At 64.2% G+C, this 16369-nt stretch overlaps 1 protein-coding gene across 1 annotated transcript in view; it reads left to right on the forward strand.

Annotated features, from left to right (window-relative positions):
• The window catches only part of MYH9 (myosin, heavy chain 9, non-muscle), a 45250-nt gene that overhangs the window by 15927 nt on the left and 12954 nt on the right, over positions 1 to 16369 (forward strand). Inside the window, exons 3-17 of the mRNA XM_012720260.1 lie at positions 1513 to 1540; positions 2301 to 2394; positions 6152 to 6244; positions 6759 to 6822; positions 7275 to 7373; positions 7722 to 7865; positions 8609 to 8704; positions 9076 to 9194; positions 10137 to 10289; positions 10972 to 11145; positions 12293 to 12466; positions 13229 to 13343; positions 15117 to 15310; positions 15495 to 15616; positions 16247 to 16316. Coding sequence (XP_012575714.1) covers positions 1513 to 1540; positions 2301 to 2394; positions 6152 to 6244; positions 6759 to 6822; positions 7275 to 7373; positions 7722 to 7865; positions 8609 to 8704; positions 9076 to 9194; positions 10137 to 10289; positions 10972 to 11145; positions 12293 to 12466; positions 13229 to 13343; positions 15117 to 15310; positions 15495 to 15616; positions 16247 to 16316 — 1739 coding nt within the window. The remainder of the gene's footprint in view (positions 1 to 1512; positions 1541 to 2300; positions 2395 to 6151; positions 6245 to 6758; positions 6823 to 7274; positions 7374 to 7721; positions 7866 to 8608; positions 8705 to 9075; positions 9195 to 10136; positions 10290 to 10971; positions 11146 to 12292; positions 12467 to 13228; positions 13344 to 15116; positions 15311 to 15494; positions 15617 to 16246; positions 16317 to 16369) is intronic.

Genomic DNA, 16369 nt, shown 5'->3' on the forward strand with positions numbered 1-16369 from the left:
CACTCGGGGGGCCGGGGGTGTGTGTATTGGGGGGGTGGCAGGAGCACCCGCGTGCTGGCTGCAGGCTCTCCTCATGCAGAGGCAGGTGGTCTTGGGGAGCGGAGTCTAGTGCTGTGGAGCAGCTAAATCCCCCCTGAACCCCGAGCACCCCGGTGCCCCCTGGTGGGCACGTGGGTCAGCCAGCGGCACTCTGCTCCCACTGTGGTTCTGGGCAGTCAGAGCCCGGCGAATGTCCTTTGACATGCCCAGCCGAGGGGCTGCTTTATAAGTGTGTTAAAGAATCCAGGCGAGGACCCGAGCCGGGACCAGCCGCCTCGCAGCTCTGGGAAAGCTGTCAAATTCCGCGCCTCTGGGTGAGAATTTCATATGCCTGTGAGGACCCCGGCTTACCTCTCCCACAGCTCATAGCGAGAAAGTCCGGGCAGATGTCTGGTCACTGGATCTGCGTGCTGCCGGCTGCCTCGAGCGCCGAGGCAGACACGGAGGGCTGCTACCTTACGTTTCCTCCGCACCGTCTGGCGTCTGGGAGCTGAGAGGGCCAGAGTGCTGTAAGCTTGCAGCCGCTCTGTCGTTGGCGTTACTGGTCTGCTCGCTGACCACTTCCTGCGTCTTGGTGAGGCCAGTCCAGCTGTGCCTGTGCCCAAGTTGAGACCAGGAGGGAAACCCCTTGAATTGTTGGTATTAATAGTTTGTACCCCCAATCTGAAGTCTGCACAATTCCAACCCTTGAAATCAGTCCTGTATCCGTGTCCCACCTCAGATTCTACATCCTCAGTACCCACCGGACACGTGTAACACATGTAGCAGTAAGTCCTCCTCCTCCACCCTGCTCCCGTTAGCCCTCCTCCTCCACCGTGCTCCCGTTAGCCCTCCTCCTCCACCGTGCTCCCGTTAGCCCTCCCCCTCCACCGTGCTCCCGTTAGTCCTCCCCCTCCACCGTGCTCCCGTTAGTCCTCCTCCTCCACCGCGCTCCCGTTTGTCCTCCTCCAGTGGTGCTCCCATTAGTTCTCCTCCTCACCTCACTTAGTACCCTCTCCCAGCATAATACTCTTTCTCCTCAACTAGCATCCCGCCCTTGCTCAGGGACTTCGCGACAGGGAATAAGTCAGCAGCTGGCTTTGTGGAGCTCGCTAGTTACAGGGTGCCATTCTGGCCCATTTCACGTGTTCTTTTATTTTTTTTTAAATAATCCTGCCAGTGAGTTTGTGGCACTGCATGCATTGGCTTTCTTGAAGATGGGGGAGAAAACTGTTTCTGTTTGCAGGGGTGGGGAGGGCAGTGAGGTGGGCAGTTAGTTTCTGGAGCTGAGACAGCTGCCCAGGGGCACCGCCAGCTGGGAATGCCCTGCCTTGGCGTGTGGCATGGGGTCAGCCTGTGTCGGCCGGCTGGGGGCTCATGGGCCACCTTCGAGATTTTCTGCTTCAAGACGTCAGGACATGGGCAGCTCTCCAGAGGCCAGAGGGGAGACTTTCCTGTGTGGGGGAGTTAATCTGATGTCTCCTTTTGTTTCAGACCGAGAGGACCAGTCCATTTTGTGCACGTAAGTGTTTCTGGGGGAAGGGGGCTCTGTCACCCCTAATCTGTTCTTATTCTCAGGGACTCCTAGGTTGGTGCGTTCCATTCCCAATTAAAAGCGCCTGCCCTTCCCCAAGGGACAGGGCTTACGGGAGTGTGTTTGCTGCTCAGTGGCCTCACAGCACGGATGAGCTTTATTGCTTGGCCAAAGATTTAATCTCCTTCCTCAAAGGAGCCAGTGGGCGGATGGCGGCGGGGGCGTGGGCAGAGCAGAGAGGAGAAGCTAGTCTTCCCGGCAAAGCTGATGGCCCCCCGAGCGTGATCCCCCTGGCTCGGGAGGGTGGCTGTCTTCACCTGGGTTTCAGTAGACACGGGCCGCTCACCCTCAGCCTCTGGATATGCCAGGAGATAAATAAGCCCCTTGTGGAGGGAGCTAATGGTACAGAACATTCCTTCAAGCAAAGTTTTGGAGGAACATGTATAAGTGCCTCTGACCCCTAAGTCCGCAGCTGCTTCCAGTGGATTCCTGAGACATTTGGAGGCAGAGGCTGCCAAGTGGCGGGCAGGCAGCGGCCATCAGCTTGCTTCTGTCGGGCCTCTGGAGGGCCCTGGGAAGCGACTTGATGAGGATTCCAGAACTGAGCGTCATTCTGGTTGTCCCCTCAGAGTTGGGTTCTTGCTGGCACCTGGCAGCGTGGTGGTGGAGAACGGCGGTGGGGTGGGGGGGCTGCCGGTGTCGTGGACCGGCCGCCTCATTCCTGAGGCCCCCTCGGTTCTCTTGGCAGGGGGGAGTCTGGGGCTGGCAAGACCGAGAACACCAAGAAAGTCATTCAGTATCTGGCTCACGTGGCCTCCTCACACAAGAGCAAGAAGGACCAGGTGAGTGCCCTCATTTTGCCATGGGAGCCATCTAGCAGTCACGGTCTGACGGGCAGTGAGCTTTTGGGGGAAGGAAGCGGAGGCTGGCCGGCGCTGGGCTGCCTCGGGAGCGGGTCCGAGCGGGCCGGGCCGTTCTCCCGTGGCCGCCTCACTTTCCAAGTTGCTGTGGAAGCCGGAAACCCAGCGGGCGTGCTGTAGCTACAGCCCGGCCTCTTTGGCTTCTTGCTGTGCGCCTGCCCGCCGCGGCTGGAAGAGAGCTCCGGGCTCGGTCTCCGGTTGGCGGCGACTGGGGTCTGGGCAGACCTGCGCCTGAACCCGGGCTGTCTGTCGCTGCTGCTGAGCGGCCCCGGGTGGGCAGCCCCACGCGGAGAGGGGGGCTTGGAACGTCGTCTCACTGCCCTTTTCTCCCCTCCCCCTTGATGGACTGTGATCGAAGCCAGCAGCCTCTCTAGGTGAGCCGCACGCCCACTGCACGCTCTGCACCGGGAATGCGTGTCTGCCCGTCGTGTGCCCCCGACTTACGCAGTTTTTCCCAAGCAGCTTTTCACTCCACACCACGTCACTTCCTGCGGCTAGACCTGTCCTCGTAGGCGCAGCGCACTGGCTGTCTTGGTGTGACACACGGTGACCCCGGTGCACTCTGAAGTGACCGCTCCACACAGCGGGCCCGACCGCACTGCCCGGCCGTGGGGGAGCCCGGCTCGCGCCCGGGGGCCTGTGCCTGAGGCACAGGGCGTGGAACCCCTCTCCTGGAGCCCCGCGCGCTCCGTGTCCAGGCTGTGTGGGGCGGGCCACCCCGCTGACCCTGCCGCTCAGGAGCAGTGCCCGGCGGGGCTACACCGAGTCGGGGTGACCCGCCTTCAGCATGCCCGTGTGTTGCACTCCCCTCCCCACACACGCTCACGTGAACTTTCCCCGTGAGCCTAAGCGCCCGAGCAGCCCCCACCCTCCGGGGCCCTGCGTGTCCGCAGCCCCCCCAGAGTGGGCTGCTGTGCGCGTCTGTAAGTAAGTAGCGGGGTGTCTCTCTGCATGCAGATCTGGGTGTGTCCTAATGAGTACAGTCGCCTGGAATCCAACCAACAGTAACTTTTCATGTGCCAGACTTCTCAAGACATTCCGAATCTTTTTCCATGGGGCGTTAGGAGTTATATTTAGAAACTAATAATGTTTCCTTGCTGTGCTGCCCCCCCCCCCCCCCCATTTTCCATTCTTCTTAGGAGGCTCATTTTTAAAACAGAGCCGTGAGGTTAGGAGTTCTCCGACTGTGGTTTTCTGAGTTTGCAGCGAATTTCGTCTCCCAGTCTTTACTGACCGCCTAGTGTGTGGCGGCCCTGACCCCCGTCCTAGAGGTGGGGTCAGGACCAGAGAGCCGTGGCAGACCTGTGCCATTTGTCATTGGTCCGGGGTTCTGGCTGCAGAGGGCGACAGGCAGGACGTGGCGTGCCGGGCGCAATGACTTGCCACACCGTCTCCCTCCGGCCTCCTCGTGTCCCTGACTCCAGGTCCCCGGGGAGGGGCCCAGCAGGCTGCGTCTGGCTTCTCTGCTGTCTAGACCCTGCGTTTTTTTTTTTTTTTTTTAATTAAAAAAAAACTTTATACACGCAAGAGCTTGGATGTAGGCAAAGGAGCGGGGGTGGGGCTGGTGGTGAGAGGATTTAACAGAAACAAAGTGAGGATCAAAACAGGCAGAGGAACTAAACCCCCTGCTGAGGGCTGAGGGGGCAGCGGGGAGACAGGAGAGGTCTGCTGCACCCTGTGTTTCGCTCCCTAGCCGGGGATGAAATTTGTGCTGTGGTGGCTGTGGGGATCTTCATGGTGCTGCGTCTTAGCAGCCTGTGCCACTGAGGCGGCCCCGAGACCCTCAGTTTTAACGTCCATCAGCCAGTTGGGTAGATTTTCTGGCTTGAAGCCACACGTGACTTTCCGGCACGGCTGGGCACGAGGTGCTCTTGCACGTGCTCTGCGCTCTTGTATCTGGGCCCAGCACAGCCCAGGAGCCCACCCCGGGGCCGCCCCTAAGGCGTTCAAGCCTCAACCTTGCGGTGGTCAGGTCAGGTCTCCGCCGAGGCCGCCAGGTGGAAAACACAGCTCGGGCGAGGCCTGCCCAGGTGGACGTCTGTGGCCTGACAGTGAGCGTGCCCCGCTTCCTCCCTGTGCTGTTTGCTCGGAAGCAGCACCCAGGGACGCCCTTGAGGGCTGCCGGCAGTACCTCCTGCATCATTTCATTGAGGCACATTTGATTAAAGAGAAAAATCCCTTTTGTGTCCAGTGAAGCCTCAATGAAGAAAAGCCCAGCTGGGGCCACCATTTGAGTCAGCTCTGGGCTTCTGTACCCTTGGGTGGCCCCAGACAGGGGCCTCAGCTTGCCCGCGCTGGGCAGAGGCACCCTGGTCTGGGCCACGCTCCCATGTGTCTGCGGAACGGGAACGGGAACGGGAACGGGAGTGGCGCAGCCAGCCTGGCAGCCTGGCCTGAGCTTCGGGAGGAGCGAGGGGGTGAGGGGCAGCTCACTTCCCCATCTGGGTCCCGGCCGCGGCCCGAGAGGCGTGCCTGTGGGCGGCCGCCCGAGGGCCGAGCCCTGCGCCCGACCTGGCGCCACTGACCCGGCCTTGCTCATCTGGGGTCTGAAACAAGCCCGGCCTGGGGGAGGAGGGCCCCCGCCGCGCCCCAGCCCCAGAGCCTGCCGGTGCTCGGCCAGGCCTCGCAGCGGCGCCGGGAGCCGTGTCCCGACTCTCCGGGGAGCTGCCGCCTCCCCGCTGTCCTCGTCATCACGCACAGCCGCGTGGTCCCCTAACGCCCTGGCGCGGGGCCAGCCTGGCTAACGCGTCCGAGCGCCTGGCCCTTGGAGGCTCTTCCTCCCCGGGGTGCCGGGGGCCAGTCTTGTCCTCAGCCAGTGCCCGTTGGGCGGCTGCTTCCAGAGCCGATCTGAGCCACAGGATGGCGCCCGGGTGGGCGGGGGCCGCGAGACGGCACCCCGATGCCGCTCGGTGTGTGTACGGTCGGCACCTGGCACGCGCTGGCCGGCGGGAGGCCGATGGCCGCGGCCGGTCTTGTCCTCCCTCGCCCTCAGTTTCCTCTTGTGGAATGGCGCTGCTGGGTCTCGCCGCCCAGAGTGTCCGGGGGCCGGTTCACACGCGGGTTCTGTCACCACAAAGCCCCGCGAGGCCGCAGGAGGGCGCTGGCCTCGCCGAGCGGCCGTCCCAACCACGGGTGGCCGAGCCGGCCCCACGCTGCGTGCCTGACCTGCCGGGAGCAGGGAGCACAGGGCCCCCGGCCCTGCTGAAGGGAGCCCGCGCCCTTCCTGGACCTGGCTCCTCCTCTCCGTCTGACGAGAATGCCAAGGGGGCTAGAGGCCGGGGGCGGAGGGGCCGGTGCCCGGGCGGGGCCCTGTCCCCGGGAGGGACGGTCTCCGCGTCGCCTGAGCCGCGAGTGGCCCTCTAGCAGCCGGCCAGCGTGGCTTGGGCCCAGTCCAGGCTCTAGGAGCTGTCGCGCTTCCTGCTTTCCCCACCAAGGGCTGCGGGCTGGTCAGTCCAGAGACATAAATTCAGACCTGGGAGGTTCCCAGGAAGATTGGCAGGAAGATTGCTCAGCTGCCCCAGGGACCAGGCCGGGTCGGCCCGGGGCCCCGGGCTCACCCGGCAGCCCTCGGCACGGTTGGCGTCCAGAGACCGGCTCTGCGCTGTCCTCGGCCCGGAGGAGCAGGCGTGGCGGCCCTCGCCGCGGGCTGGCCTCACCGCACCCCTGGGTTCTCTTCCAGGGGGAGCTGGAGCGGCAGCTGCTGCAGGCCAACCCCATCCTGGAGGCCTTTGGGAACGCCAAGACTGTGAAGAACGACAACTCCTCTCGATTTGTGAGTAGCGGTGCCCACGCCCAAGCTTGCAGGGAAGAGGCACTCGCCAGGGCCCTGGCCCATGGTGGGTGCCTGCCACCTGGGGGCTCCCCAAAGTGAGGCGGTTTTACAGGGGGTGCCTCGTGGCCGGTGGCATGGTCAGGCTGCGTCCCTGTGGTTCGTGGAGCCTGAAAAACAGCTGCTTCCGCTTCCTTCACAAAGGCGGCAAAAGCGGGTGGGGGTGTTAGCTGCTGTCCTGACGGCCCTGCTGTCGCAGTGGCGGTTACAAAGAGCCCCATGAGGACACCTCAGACATCACTTCCCTCCTTCCTCCGTGGAGGAATCGGGCACCCGCGGAGCTGCCTGCCTCAGGCTTTGGGTGGAGCGTGCCCCAAAGTCCCACAGCCGGGGTGCAGGACCCCCGGCAGTGGCGAGGCGGTGCAGCCCCTCGGCCTTCTCCCGCCAGGCTGCTCTAGCTGGAGGTTGGTCCTGGAGCACAGCGCCAGATTTCTTCATCTGTCTGTCGTTTCCTTAGGGCAAATTTATTCGCATCAACTTTGATGTCAATGGCTACATCGTTGGCGCCAATATTGAGACTTGTATCCTTTGGTTAATTGTAGTAAGTCCTGGGTCTGGGGTGGGCAGGGGACTGACCTTGGCGGAGAAGGTACTGCTTCCTGGTTCCAGCAGCTTCTCCTGGAGAGGTGAGCATGACCCCTCATCTGTGGCCTGAGGCAGAGTCCCGGACAGCTCCTGAAAAGCGCCCTCAGAGCCAGGCTTTTCTTCACCAGCACAATGAAGGTCAGCCTAGAGCAGGAGGGCGCCAGAGAGGGGGGCCCAGGGTGGTTCCCAGGGGCTGGCGCTCAGTGGGCCTGTGACAGCCTCGCTGGCTCTGCTCTCGGTACAGCAGGCCCTGGGGACAGAGAAGGCGCCCGTCTGCGTTGGCCGGGCCTTGCCATGTGGGGCCGTTCTCTCTGCACCGAAGGGCGGTGCCTTTTGAAGGGGGTGGGGGCCATCGGCCTGGCTGTCCACTTCCTTAATGTTGGCGAAGATCTCTTGGAGAAATCTCGCGCCATCCGCCAGGCCAAGGACGAGCGCACCTTCCACATCTTCTACTACCTCCTGTCTGGGGCTGGAGAGCACCTGAAGAGTGAGTAGTGGGCCCGGCCACCCGCAGGCGGGCGTGGCTATGGTGCCCACTCCGGAGGGCATCGAAGCTCTGGCCCTGGGCGGGGGAGGAGAAGGGGAGAGGCTGCAGGAGTGGGCGGGGCCTTCTGGCCCGACCCCCCCAGAGAAGAGCCAGGCCGGCTCCTTGCGGCCGCAGACCGGCCCGGGCCCTCGGACTGTGTGCACGGCAGAGCCGCACGCCGAGAGGGTCGGCAGCCCTGCCCGCCCGGGCTCCCGCGGGCACCAGCAGTCGGTGCTTCCCTCGCTCCCCGACCCTTGCGGCCTGGCGTGGACCCGGCCCTGACCCCTGACCACCGTGCCCTCCCGGCAGCCGACCTCCTGTTGGAGCCGTACAACAAGTACCGCTTCCTGTCCAACGGGCACGTCACCATCCCCGGGCAGCAAGACAAGGACCTGTTCCAGGAGACCATGGAGGCCATGAGGATCATGGGGATCCCGGAAGATGAGCAGATAGGTACCCTGGCCCTCCCATGGGGGGCTCTGGGGGGCTGGTCGCCATGCCCTCGGGAGCATCGGGCAGTCGGGGGTCACTTCCTGTTAGCTGACTCACACCTCCAGTGTGAGTTCCAGGCTTACTCGCACCCGTGTAACACGGGGTTACACAGAGGGGGGCAGAGCCCCAGGGCCCCGGGTCGTGCACGACTGCCCCTGCCATTGGCTCCAAGGGGCACACTCCCCTGGTAGTCAGAGTGGGGGGGCCACCGGGAAGCCCAGAAGTAGCGCGTGGAACCCTCCTGTCTTCCCGTCAGGAGAAGCGAGGGGTGATGAAGTGGGCCTTGAGGCCGTCGCCTGCAGGGCGGGGGATGGGAGCGAGCACTCCCTTCCCGAGCAGCTCCTGCTTTGGGGACCAAGTGTGCTGAGAGTGGGGGGCAGCTTCACTCAGGCAGGAGTAGGCGGGTGGGCAGGGCTGTGTTTGAATAAAACTTTATTTATGAAAACAGGCAGGCAGAGGGTTTAGAGGCATGCCCTTGGCTGGGTTCAGGAGCCCTGGGGTATCTGAACCGAGGGCTCTCCAGGCTGTTGGGGGGGCCGGGGAGCCAGGCTCACTGCACAGGCCGGGAGGGCCCAGCACGTGCTCTCGGCCCCCGGCCCGGCGCTCCCACTGGGCTTCTCGCCTCAGGGCCAGGGCGCTGCCCTGCTGGGGCGCCTGTGCCCAGCCCTGCCTGGCTCTGAGCGCCCTCTGATTGCATCCCGAAGGCTTGCTGCGGGTCATCTCGGGGGTTCTCCAGCTCGGCAACATCGCCTTCAAGAAGGAGCGCAACACAGACCAGGCGTCCATGCCCGACAACACAGGTGACTCGCCGCCCGCTGCAGGCGTGGCCAGGAGCCGCCCTGCCGCCAGCTTGGGACTTCTGAAAAGGCTTAGCCCGGGAGTGGGGTCGGTGCCCCCAGCGTGGGCAGCCGCCTCCTCTTGGCCCTGGTGGGCGGGATCCCGTGCAGCTTGGGAGATGGGCCGCGGCTGCAGAGGGGCCACGCTGCCTCCGACCCACTGGGGTTCACTCCCCGCGCCCCGCTGAGGGAGGCCCTATTCGGTCGTCCTGGCAATGGTGGCTCCGTTACCACCGCAGCCTCTTCCTCCGTGCCCAGCTTAAGCGGAGGGACCGGCTCTCTTGGGCCTAATTAGGACTTTCTATCCTTTCTCTCCTTACTCTGAAAAATACTAGCTGCCCAAAAAGTGTCACACCTCTTGGGGATCAACGTGACCGATTTCACCCGAGGAATCCTCACCCCGCGCATCAAGGTGGGACGGGATTACGTCCAGAAGGCGCAGACCAAAGAACAGGTAGGCCGTCCAGCCCCCCTCGGCCAGAGCCGCCCCCGATAGCTGCACTCCTGCGCGGCCCCCTCCCCACTGCCGGGCTGGCGCGGGCGCGCGCCCGTCGGGGCCCAGCCGGGGAGCAGCGTGGGCCTCCCCGCCCCTCGTGCCGGGGCTGGCCTCCAGGGAGTCTGCTGGTGAAGCCAGGTCCCTCCCCGGGGTCGGGCAGCGTAGGTGGCCTCTGCCTCGAGAGGCCGCCGACGCTGACTGGTGGCCGGGACACAGGCACGTCCGGCGCGGCGAGAACTGGGTGCTTGTGCTGCCGGGGTGGTGGCGTCTGCCGTGCCTGCGGCTGTCTCCCCCCACCTGCGGTCTCGCGGCGAGGCGGGCCGGGGCTCCCTCGGCTGCGCGGCCGGCCCTGGAGCTGGGTCCTTCCTTGCTGGATTCTAGCTCCTTCCGTGGCAAGGGACGTTCGAGGTGCCCCTGCCGGCTCTCAAAAAGGATCACTGCGGGCATTTCCTGCAGAGCTTTATGTTTTTTAATTCTTCCTTTTTTTTTTTTTTTTAATTTGGCTTTTTACTTGGGTGCATTTCAAATATTTGCAAAACAAGGCGGGGCCTAGTGGAATGCTCATGTCCGTCACACTGGTGCTTAAAGAATCCGCCGACGTGTAGCCAGGCTCACGCGCCCCACCGGGCTGCGTTATCGGAAGCCGATCTCAGACAGCTATTGATTGTTTCCTGCAAGTTCTCCGATGTCTGCACTTCACAAACCGCCTTTGCGCCTGTCTTGCAGAGGGCTGTGTCTCCTGGGGTAGCTAGGTGCTTGCCTTTTCCGTCGTCATCAGTAACGGTGGAGCGAGCATATTTTTGTCCGTGAATTCCCCACCCTTGGGAGGTCCCACAGGTGGGGTCACTGGGGCAACTGAAGGGTGAAAGCCCCTGACACCTGTCCCCATGGCACCCCCAGGCCGACTTTGCCATCGAGGCCCTGGCCAAGGCCACCTATGAGCGCATGTTCCGGTGGCTGGTGCTGCGCATCAACAAGGCCCTGGACAAGACCAAGAGGCAGGGAGCCTCCTTCATCGGCATCCTGGACATCGCCGGCTTCGAAATCTTCGATGTGAGCCTCCCCGTGCACAGCGCAGCCCCTCAGCCCCTCCTTCCCTGGCCAGTGGGTACGCGGCAGGCTCCAGGCAGCCCCGCTGGGCCGCTCAGCTCCCGGGAGGCCGCTGGCTGACACATGTCGCCGGCAAGTGTTTGTGGGGCGCAGGGCCAGGACTCGCCCCGCCGCACACCCTGAGCCCTGGTGGGAAAAGCCGCTAGTCAAGGTAGATCAGGAGTCTTCACCTGGGGCCTCGGGAGGCTCCCACACCTGGGTGTGAGGGAAACGTTCTGTTCCCCCTTTGGATGGTGACTGGGCACATTTCAGACACGGTCACAACACTTGTGAGTCGTCGCCGGTGGCGCCGGAGCACGGGGACGTTGTTGCCAGCTGGTAGGGTCACTTACTCTCATCTGCCTCAGAGCCGAGGGCACGAGGCCCACGGCCCGTTCCGCCCGCAAAGCGGTGACCAAGTCCCGGTGTTGAGGCGATTCTGTTGCTCCTCAACGTCTTCCCTCGGTAACTTAGCCACTTCAAGACATTCTTCTGGGAGAGGCTTTGTCAGGCTGCCGGAGGGTCTCTGGACCCCAGCAAGCGAGGAGCCCCAGCCGCGGCGTGGGAAGGCCGGGCCCCCACGTGTCCGTGCCGGGCCCCACCCGGGCTCGGGCTCCAGGCCTGACGCTGCTTTCCTGCGCCGTAGATGAACTCCTTCGAGCAGCTGTGCATCAACTACACCAACGAGAAGCTGCAGCAGCTCTTCAACCACACCATGTTCATCCTGGAGCAGGAGGAGTACCAGCGCGAAGGCATCGAGTGGAACTTCATCGACTTCGGGCTGGACCTGCAGCCCTGCATCGACCTCATCGAGAAGCCGGTGAGGGCCAGACCGCGCGGACTCCGGCCTGGCTGCTCGAGAGTCCCCTCCGGGGCCCTGCGCCTCGCTTGCAGCTCCCTATTGGTTCTGGGGGTGTCTGGCTCCTCCCCCGTGGGTGCCGCTTGGAGGGCCAAGCCGCGGGGCTTGCGAATGGCACCTGGGAGCCGCGCCCGCTGCCCAGGTGGGGAAGCGGCTGGTGCCTTGGCCTTCTGTGTCCAGTCCCCGAAGACCACCCACACCTACCTGAGGGTGGCCCTAGCCCGTGTCCTAAGGAGCCGACGGGCTTTGAGAGTCGGGTCCTGGCCCCACACACTCTTGCCGAGGCGGGACTGTGCGGGCTGGTGGTGCTGCTGCCGCTGGGCCTCCCGAGGCGTTTCTGTGCCCCAGTGGGGGTGGCCGCAGCCAGAAGGCCCCCCTTCCCTGCCAGGTCGTATTTGAGCTCTTGCCAGCTGCCGCTCGGGTGGCCTGTGGTGCGCCAGGGCTGTTTGTACCGGGGAGTGCTGTTTAACAGCCTGAGATGTCTCTGTTCTGGGTTACTTCTTGGTCAGAGTTCAGCTCAGTAAATACACGTCTTCCTGACACCCTGAGCTGCCAGAATCGGACGACTGAGTCAGGCAGAGGCCTGGGCAGAAACCTGTGTCCTGGCAGGCTGACCGTGCTGCCAGCCCGTATGTCCCCGGCATGAAGAGCAGCAGGTGGATTCCCCCAAGTCAGCGAGAGGACCGCGTGGCTGCAGGGCTCGTGGGCCAGTCTCCCCTGGTGCTGAGTCTCCTCGGGGCCGGGGCCGCCGCCTCCTGAGTGTCACATCCCACACAGCGCTGTACAGACACAGGGGCGGGGCACCATCGTCCGGGAGGGGCACCTGGTGCCGGCGGCCTGTCCTGGGGAGCTAGACAGCTCATCAAGCCCAGCAGGTGACCCCCAGTGTTGGGGGGCCCGGTGATGTTGCTGGGTTGGGTCTGGCGGTACAGCCTAGCACCTTGAGGCTTCTTTTAAGCCAGGACTCGTAAAGGGAGTACTTTGGGCAAGGCGTAGCGTCGCCCACCTTCTGGTGAGGTTTCAGGAGTTCTGGAAACCAGCTTTGTCTTTGTGAGGGGGGCTGGGTCCCACATGTCACACTCACCTGTGCGTGCTCTGCTTCCTCCAGGCGGGCCCTCCTGGCATCCTGGCCCTGCTGGACGAGGAGTGCTGGTTCCCCAAAGCCACTGATAAGAGCTTTGTGGAAAAGGTGGTGCAGGAGCAGGGCACTCACCCCAAGTTCCAGAAGCCCAAGCAGCTGAAGGACAAAGCTGATTTCTGCATCATGCACTATGCTGGCAAGGTAAGCAGTGCCACAGGGCAGGTGCCAGCTGGCCCTTCCTGGCGACGCGACCACGGGCCGCAGCCCTGTCCTGAATCCTCATCTACTTAGGCTTTTCAGAAACTTCAGCAATCCCCTTAGGACTGTGAAGTGCGGTTGTTGGTGCATTTCCTGGCTGTGAATGGTGAGATCTATGCCAGAGACATAAATCTCGGCTCTGGAGTTCGAATCAGAGCTCTGCCATTCGGTAGCTGTGTGACTTTAGATCAGTTCCTCGACCTCTCTGGGTCTCGATTTCCTCAGCTGGAAAGTGGGGGTGACCCACTGTGGGGGGGTCACACGCATTAAATTAGCCCAGGCAGTGCTCAGCCCAGCTGGGCGCTGGCTCCAGGCTTCTCAGCCTCGTAGCTTGCAACGGCAACAAAAAGTGAAGATCATTTTCCACGTCACTAAAGAGGATGTGCGATTGCGGGGCGTGTCCGAGGACTTTTCTTTATGTTCCTGTTGCCAAAGAGACACAGTAAAGCAAGAGTGTGAGTGTTGGCAACAGGACACCTGTGCCTGGGGCCGGTACCCGCGTCGTCTGTAGCCTTTTGCTCTTTATGCTCAACACTGCAGATCGTGTTTCAGGAAAGACAGAACACAAGCACCTGTCGCCCTGGCCGCCCACCCACCCTTTCTCGGGGTGGAAGCGGGGTCACAGGTCCGCACTTGGGCAGCTGGGCCCGAGACGCAGCAAGTGCCTGCTCCGGGCAGGTGCGATTCGGCCCCTGACTCTTGCAGGTGGATTACAAGGCCGACGAGTGGCTGATGAAGAACATGGACCCTCTGAATGACAACATCGCCACACTCCTGCACCAGTCCTCTGACAAGTTCGTGTCGGAGCTCTGGAAGGATGGTACGCCTTGCCCTCCGGCCCGCCCCCGGGACTCTCCAGGCCTTTCCCACCTCGCACGCGGCCTCGTGAGGCGCGTGTCTGCTCCTGACACAGCCCCGGGCCGCCTGGGCGGTCTCTGGCCACTGTGGCGCCCAGGAGCCTGGCTTGGGCCAGAAGGTGCCGTGCACTCTGGGCAGCGCTGCTCGGCCTCACCGGCGCGGGCAAACAGCTGCGGCTTCCCCGGGGCTCCGCGCCGCCCCAGGCTGGCCGTGCAGGGCCCGCCCGCGCCTCGCTGCATTTCCGCCTTCTCCTAGTGACTCTGGGGCTGCTCCTCCTCCCTGTTTCTGCCCGTTTTCTCTTCCCCTGCCTGGGTTTCGCTCTGACCTCTGTTGCAGAGATGCAGCGCACACAGAGAGCCTATTTCTATCAGCGCTTTCCCATTCTCCACCTAGAACCAGGTGACCGCCCCGCGTGGTGTCCGTGCGTGGTGCGTCCAGCCTGGCCCAGCCGCTTCTGCCTCTCCTGCCTGCTCTTCCTGCCTGTCTGGCTGCCTGGCAGCCCCCTCCCAGCCTGCCGGCACAGGTCTCCAGTAGCTAGTCAGGTGTCCGGACATTTGGGGACGTCCTGGGGGGTGTTAAAAGGAAAGAGAGACAGGCTCAAACGCACCCTTCGCTGCCGCAGCTTGGGCCGCAGCGTCTGCATGAAGTGTGGCTGTGTGCACGCTGCCCTCCGGCCCGGTGGGGCGGGCGTCTGTGAGCTCTCAGCTGCCCCCGGGGGCAGACCCAAGCTCACCCCGCCCTGGTCACCCCGCGGCGAATGCCCCACCTTCCTCCGGGACCCCGCAGACCCTCGTGAGTACCTGCTGCTGGGGGCCATCTGGTAGCCGGCAGAACAGGCCTGGTGACGGCACCTGAGCACAGAAAGGCCTGGCCGTGTCGGCTGGTGCTGGCCAGGGCTCCGTCCTCACCTGGCTTCTGTCTCGAGCAGCTGTCCGCAGGGTCTGGTCACAGAGCAGTAAGAAAGGGACTGTCGCAGGATTTCTAACTTTCCCCCAGCTGCGGAAAACTTCAAACTTAATGTTGCTTCTTGCTTAAAACTCGCCTTCACTGCGGGCCCCTGGGGTCGTTGGAGGCTGTGTCTGCCGGGAGGACGCAGTTCACTCCAGCGCCCTGGGCAGGAGCCGCGGTGCCCAGGCCTCCGTGGGCGACCAGATGCTCAAGACCCGTGAGACGGGAGCCGTGTGGGCCCTCAGGCTCTGGGGTGCTGGTGTCAGGAACCCTCCTGAGACCACCAGGTGCCGCTCAGCATCCCTGGTTTAGAGAGCCTGGGATGGCCCAGGTGGAGAGGAGGCACCAGGGTCCTGTGGACAGCGGCAGAGCGGCTCTCGGGCTCCTGCCTCTGGCCCCTAAGTCAAGGTCAGCGTGACCTCAGGGTGCTGACGTACCTTTTCTCAGCTGGGGCTGCAGGGCTGCTGCGAGTCAGGTGTTCAGACCTCGGCTGGCCCGGTGCCGCCGAAGCGCACCAGCTGCACGGTGTCTTTGGGCCGAGGAGCGCAGGGCCCAGCCGGGCGGTGCGAGCCTGCCGTTGGCTAACGCGGGGCCTGCGCTGGTGACTGTGCCGGCGTCCGAGTCCTTCCCCGCTTCCTGCCCACTCGGACGGACCCGCGTGGGAGGGGGTCGCGGACCCCGGACCCGGGCTGGGAGGGTGCTGCTGTTCGTGGTCTCTGCTTTTTCTGTCCGGTGACTGTCTCCAACTGTCCTGCCCGGCTTTCACGTGGCTCTGTGGTCTCCGCAGTGGACCGCATCATCGGCCTGGACCAGGTGGCCGGCATGTCGGAGACGGCGCTGCCCGGGGCCTTCAAGACGCGCAAGGGCATGTTCCGCACGGTGGGGCAGCTCTACAAGGAGCAGCTTGGCAAGCTGATGGCCACCCTCAGGAACACCAACCCCAACTTCGTCCGCTGCATCATCCCCAACCACGAGAAGAAGGTGAGCTGGCGCGGCTCCGGGCCTTCCGCAGCGGCCGGCCCCGGGAGGGCCTCTGCAGGGCCGCCCGCCACAGCCTCCGCGCGCCTGCTCCCACGTGCTTTGCCCTCTTGAGTCCAGGGGGGCCTCCCCCTCCGCCTCGGTGCCCCGTGACGAAGCAAGGCCACAACTATGTTTCTACCGCCAGGCCGGCAAACTGGACCCCCACCTGGTCCTGGACCAGCTGCGCTGCAACGGGGTCCTGGAGGGCATTCGCATCTGCCGCCAGGGCTTCCCCAACCGCGTGGTCTTCCAGGAGTTCCGGCAGAGGTGAGGCGGGGCGGGCCGCGGCCTGTTGCCGGGGGGAGGGGGGCTGCTCCCCAACCGGGAGCTTTGTGGGGCCTGGCCCACCTCCACGCCTTCCTTCTCTGCGCCGCCTGCTCTGCGCTGTGAGAAGCCGGGGGGCTTCGGTTGAGCCCCAAGGCGGTCATCTAGCCAGCTTGGCCACAGTGATGTGGGCCGTGCCGTCGCCCCAGTAGCGGGCAGTGAGGGGCAGGAGCCCGAGACACAGGCTCTTCTGCACGTGGCCGGCGCCGGTGACGCCGTCCTCCTGCCTGGCCACCACAGTCCAGGGGCCAGCGCATGTGCCCGGCGTCCTCCCATTGGTCCACAGTCGCCCGCAGCCTCAGGGAGCAGGTGTGCGTGGCCTCTGGGCCTGCAGCACAGTCACTGGGCAGTCAGCAGTCAGGAATCAAAGCAGAGCCCCAGCCGCCTGGGGTCACGGAGCCTGAGGGACGAGCAGGGCGGGATTTGCTCGGCTCTTCCCTCCTGGAGCTCGGTGGGGGATTTCTGCCTCAGCCGCACCCTGGGACCAGCGGAGCCTCGTCTGCGCCCCGCCCCCCACCTCCCCACGTGGCGCCGAGGCGGGCGGCGAATCGACCCGCCTCTCTCCTTTCCCAGGTACGAGATCCTGACCCCGAACTCCATCCCTAAAGGCTTCATGGACGGGAAGCAGGCCTGTGTGCTCATGGTGAGTCGGCGGCGGCTGCGCCCCTGCGATGCCGCGGCGCCCGCCTGCCCTGC

Source organism: Condylura cristata, unplaced genomic scaffold (assembly GCF_000260355.1).
Source record: "Condylura cristata isolate star-nosed mole 26May11 unplaced genomic scaffold, ConCri1.0 scaffold00004, whole genome shotgun sequence".
Taxonomy (NCBI): Eukaryota; Metazoa; Chordata; class Mammalia; order Eulipotyphla; family Talpidae; genus Condylura; species Condylura cristata.